This window comes from Limulus polyphemus, unplaced genomic scaffold, assembly GCF_000517525.1.
Source record: "Limulus polyphemus unplaced genomic scaffold, Limulus_polyphemus-2.1.2 Scaffold1134, whole genome shotgun sequence".
NCBI lineage: Eukaryota > Metazoa > Arthropoda > Merostomata > Xiphosura > Limulidae > Limulus > Limulus polyphemus.
The window spans coordinates 181,418-185,248 of record NW_013666744.1 but is presented as its reverse complement, the minus strand read 5'-3'; the positions used below and the strand labels follow the sequence as shown (position 1 = coordinate 185,248).

Genomic DNA, 3,831 nt, shown 5'->3' with positions numbered 1-3,831 from the left:
GTTAGTCTGAAGATAGGTAAGACTTAGCAATGAATAATGTTTATCCAGGAACAACTTGTTAAGGTGAAGAAGAAATCGTGTTATATTATATACAACTGGTTTAGTAAGATTTGTTTAATTAGGGATTCCTTTGTATCTTGCACACATACATGCGCATGCACACATAGACACCGGACAAGTGCTTTGAGAAATCTAGTAATGTAAGCTGGATTTTCAATATATTATTATTATTTTCAAAATAATTACTTGTATATGTCATTTTCAATCTAAAAGTTATTTCATAAGATAAATTATTCTAACAGAGATTGCACTTTATTGGATCAAGCGGGAGGAAGAGATGAAAGCTCGATTGGCAGAAAATAATCGTGAGTTGATGCAAATGAAACAATCTTATGAAGAAAAGATGAAACAAGCACAGCAACAACAAAAAGTTGTAAGTTGTTAAAAGCTTCTGTGCTATTTTAAATAAACTTATGTAGCATATTTTATAGTTGTTTGTACATCCAAAACATTGTATGATTATTGTTATTAAAATCTGAAAAAAAGGTTTCATATATAATTCTTTTTTATTTATTGAAATATTCAGTTGGGTATTGTGTATTCATAGTACCTCACAAAATATTTCCGTAATTTATGTTTGTCTTTTCTCTATTCAATGTGTAATAACTTTTTTTTAAAAGCTTTTTAATGTTTTTTTTTATGATAATGAATTCTTTGTAAGAAGTACAATATAATGAATTTTAGTGATATGCAGTGGTCATTTAGCTGAATTCATGGTTTTATTTTTTAGGATGACAATAAAGCAAAGATTGAAGAAGAAAAAAAGAAACACCCACATTTGGCTAATTTGAACTTTGACCCACTACTCTCTGGAAAGATTACCCACATTATAAAGCTAGGAAAAAATACAATTGGAAAAAGTGACACCGATATTACTCTTTTTGGACCAAGGTAAGTAATGGCAGTAAAAACAAATTGATAAGTCAAATACTAAATTAACATTAAAACTTTTTGACTGCTTAACATCAACTCTGTCTAAATTCAGAGCAAGCATATATTTTGAGCTGTATGCAGAAGTACAATTCATTGAGATATTTTTCTTGAAATGAAACTTTTTTTGCTACAACAGATTTCTGCTTGACTGTCAAAAAACTGCCAGTGGTAGCTTTTGAGAAGACTAGACATCTATAGGATATCCATTAAAAGAAGTAGAGTATGAATGTATTGTTTACTGACATTGTTCATCATGTGGTGTGTAAATAGTCTTATTCATCTTCTGTACATATTTCATACTTACAAAAATCTTAAGTTTTGTTTAAAGTTATAATTGGATTTATTTTAGAATTTTTACAAACATCTACACAAAAAGCTATCTGCATATTGAACAGAGGGAATACAGCTTGCCATTGGCACATACTACCAAATCTGTGGATTACTGTTGTCTTACCAATTAGTTAGATTTTACCATGGTTCCTAAAGCACACCCACAACTCCCAGGTATGAAATATGCTTTTATGGAAATATGAAATGAATCATGAACCATTGGATTTACTGTATGAATGACTTGGAAGTTCTAGACCCAAAGTTAAATGTGTGCTTGCTGCTTATTTTAGATGGTCTGGCTCTAGATACATAGCATAAAACATGACCAACTCTGGGAAGCCATTACAGTAGATTTCTGTATGTGTTTTGTTCTAGTAAAGAATAATCTACTGACCCAATATGGTTTGGAACACATTAAATTCAATCATCTGCTAGTTCAATCCTAGGTGTTACTTTCAATAGCAGATTCATTCAGAGAAACTATCTGTTGTTTCATGTAGAGTTGTATGGTGTTCTACTTTACCTTGTGTATGTAGGATTGCATTGTGACACATAAAGAAAAGGCATTTCCAAATTTGTGTGAACCAATTTTCTCTACTGAGAGAAAGTGAACTCCAAATGCAGTTTTGGCACTTTTCAAATATATTTGCATCTATCTTGAAATATACAGGGCTTGCTGTGAAGTATTGTAACCATTCTTTCTCAAGTGATCTATGCACTTGCTAACTATGTGTGTTTTATCTTGATTTCAAGTTTGTTTATATTTTAATTCAGTCCAACATAAGCTTGCTTTCTACTGAGACCATCAACCTGTTCTTAATTCACCCTTCTTCAGTAAATAAAGTATTCACTTTCATTCAACTTCACACAGTGTCTTGTCTTTTTCTCCCACCTACAATACTCCTGACTTCCTTCATAATTGTTCATGAAGGAAGGTTGTCCTTGTTGCAACTAGAAGAAAGTACTGAAGTAAAACATATTTCACTGTATTCTTCAAGGGTTGTGAGATAAGGTAGAGGTATATCACTTCCTAAAATGGTTTTGCCAGAAAGCCACTTGGAAGTCCTGGGCCCAGAGTCAAATGATGCAGTGTCTGCTGCTTAGTTTAGATGGTCTGGCTCTAGATACCATGGAGTAAAACCTGACCAACTCTGGGAAGTCATTACTACAGAGTAGCATCAACATTTTGATCTAGTAGAGAACAGATTAATCTTTTGGACAGAATTCAATGCTTATTAACCTGTTGCCCACAAAAACGTAGCTGCTTACACAAATAATGTGTGATGATTATGCTGCAAAGCAAACCCCAGAATGGAGGCAGCTGATGAGAAGATCTGGTCAGAAAATTTGTGTAAGGCCTCCTTACTGAGTCAATGTGCTACAACTTGGTGGTCAGAAATATGTTTCTGACTGAAACTGTGCTGGTGGCAACAAGGTTTGATTTGGTAACTTCAATTAAATTGCCAGAACAGAAACAACTTGCATCCATATGATGTGGATGATTAAAACCCATGATCTACAGATGGAGTGAGAAAGAATAGGTACATGTTACAACTTTGGAGAGCTTGGTCATTTGTTGCATAGGTGTCCTTTCCCTGCATCTGCATAGGAGTCCACACACTAAGAAATAGACCAAACAATCAACAACACGGTCAAGAGAGATAACAGATTGTAAATGCTGTCAGTTCTGCTGATTTAAATTAATATTAGCTTCTGATCAGAACAAGCTACATACTTAAATTGAAACTAGAAGTCAACCTGATAATAATATAGCTTTTCTTACATTCTTACTTATAAAGATTAGAATGCATTGTTCATCAGTTAGCTACCCTCACTGTTAATGATATATTCAACAGTAAAGCCAGTAATATCTCGAAATTCAGCCAGTTTAGGAGATTTAGGTTAGTCTTAAATACATATATTAAGCTAATAATGAAAACTAGGGATGCACGGGTACCCAGCCAGATATTTGGCCCCAACCGGGTAATGGACTATCTGGTAATACTTGGCTCCTTCCAAGTGTCAAAGTTAAAAACAACCATATCTGGGTGATTGAAAATGGCATCTAAGCCTTAAGCTCTTCCATACAATAACTCCAATGTTGGCATCATGGGAAATCTTCATTATCCATGCGGTGATATCACTGTTGAAGTCATCATCCTTAAGTTTATGTTTAAGAAGGAAAATATTCCATTATACTTATCAGAGCATAATTAAATGTCTCTTAATGCTCTTCAATCTAAATGACGTCATTTTTATTGACCAATCAGAAACTTTCACAAAGTAAGTGATGCATAATTGATTGAAGTAATAATGGGGTGGTGTCAGTTGCATGCAGGTGTTGATTGAATGCTAACTAGCTATAAATACGTCTCATTTTGCATACATTTATGAATTGTTTGAGTAAAATGATATAAAAAATGTCAAGTGATGAGTGACAGTGGTAGTGAATATGTACCAGATGAAAGTGATATGGAGTTTGATAGCAGTGATTATTCAGATTGCAGT

General features: G+C 33.5%; 1 protein-coding gene across 1 annotated transcript in view; it reads left to right on the top strand.

Moving 5' to 3' along the window:
• LOC106462288 (kinesin-like protein KIF28P) overlaps positions 1-3,831 on the top strand; it is a 138,968-nt gene that overhangs the window by 64,654 nt on the left and 70,483 nt on the right. The window contains exons 13-14 of the mRNA XM_022389491.1: positions 303-433; positions 791-951. Of these exons, the coding sequence (XP_022245199.1) occupies positions 303-433; positions 791-951 (292 nt within the window). The remainder of the gene's footprint in view (positions 1-302; positions 434-790; positions 952-3,831) is intronic.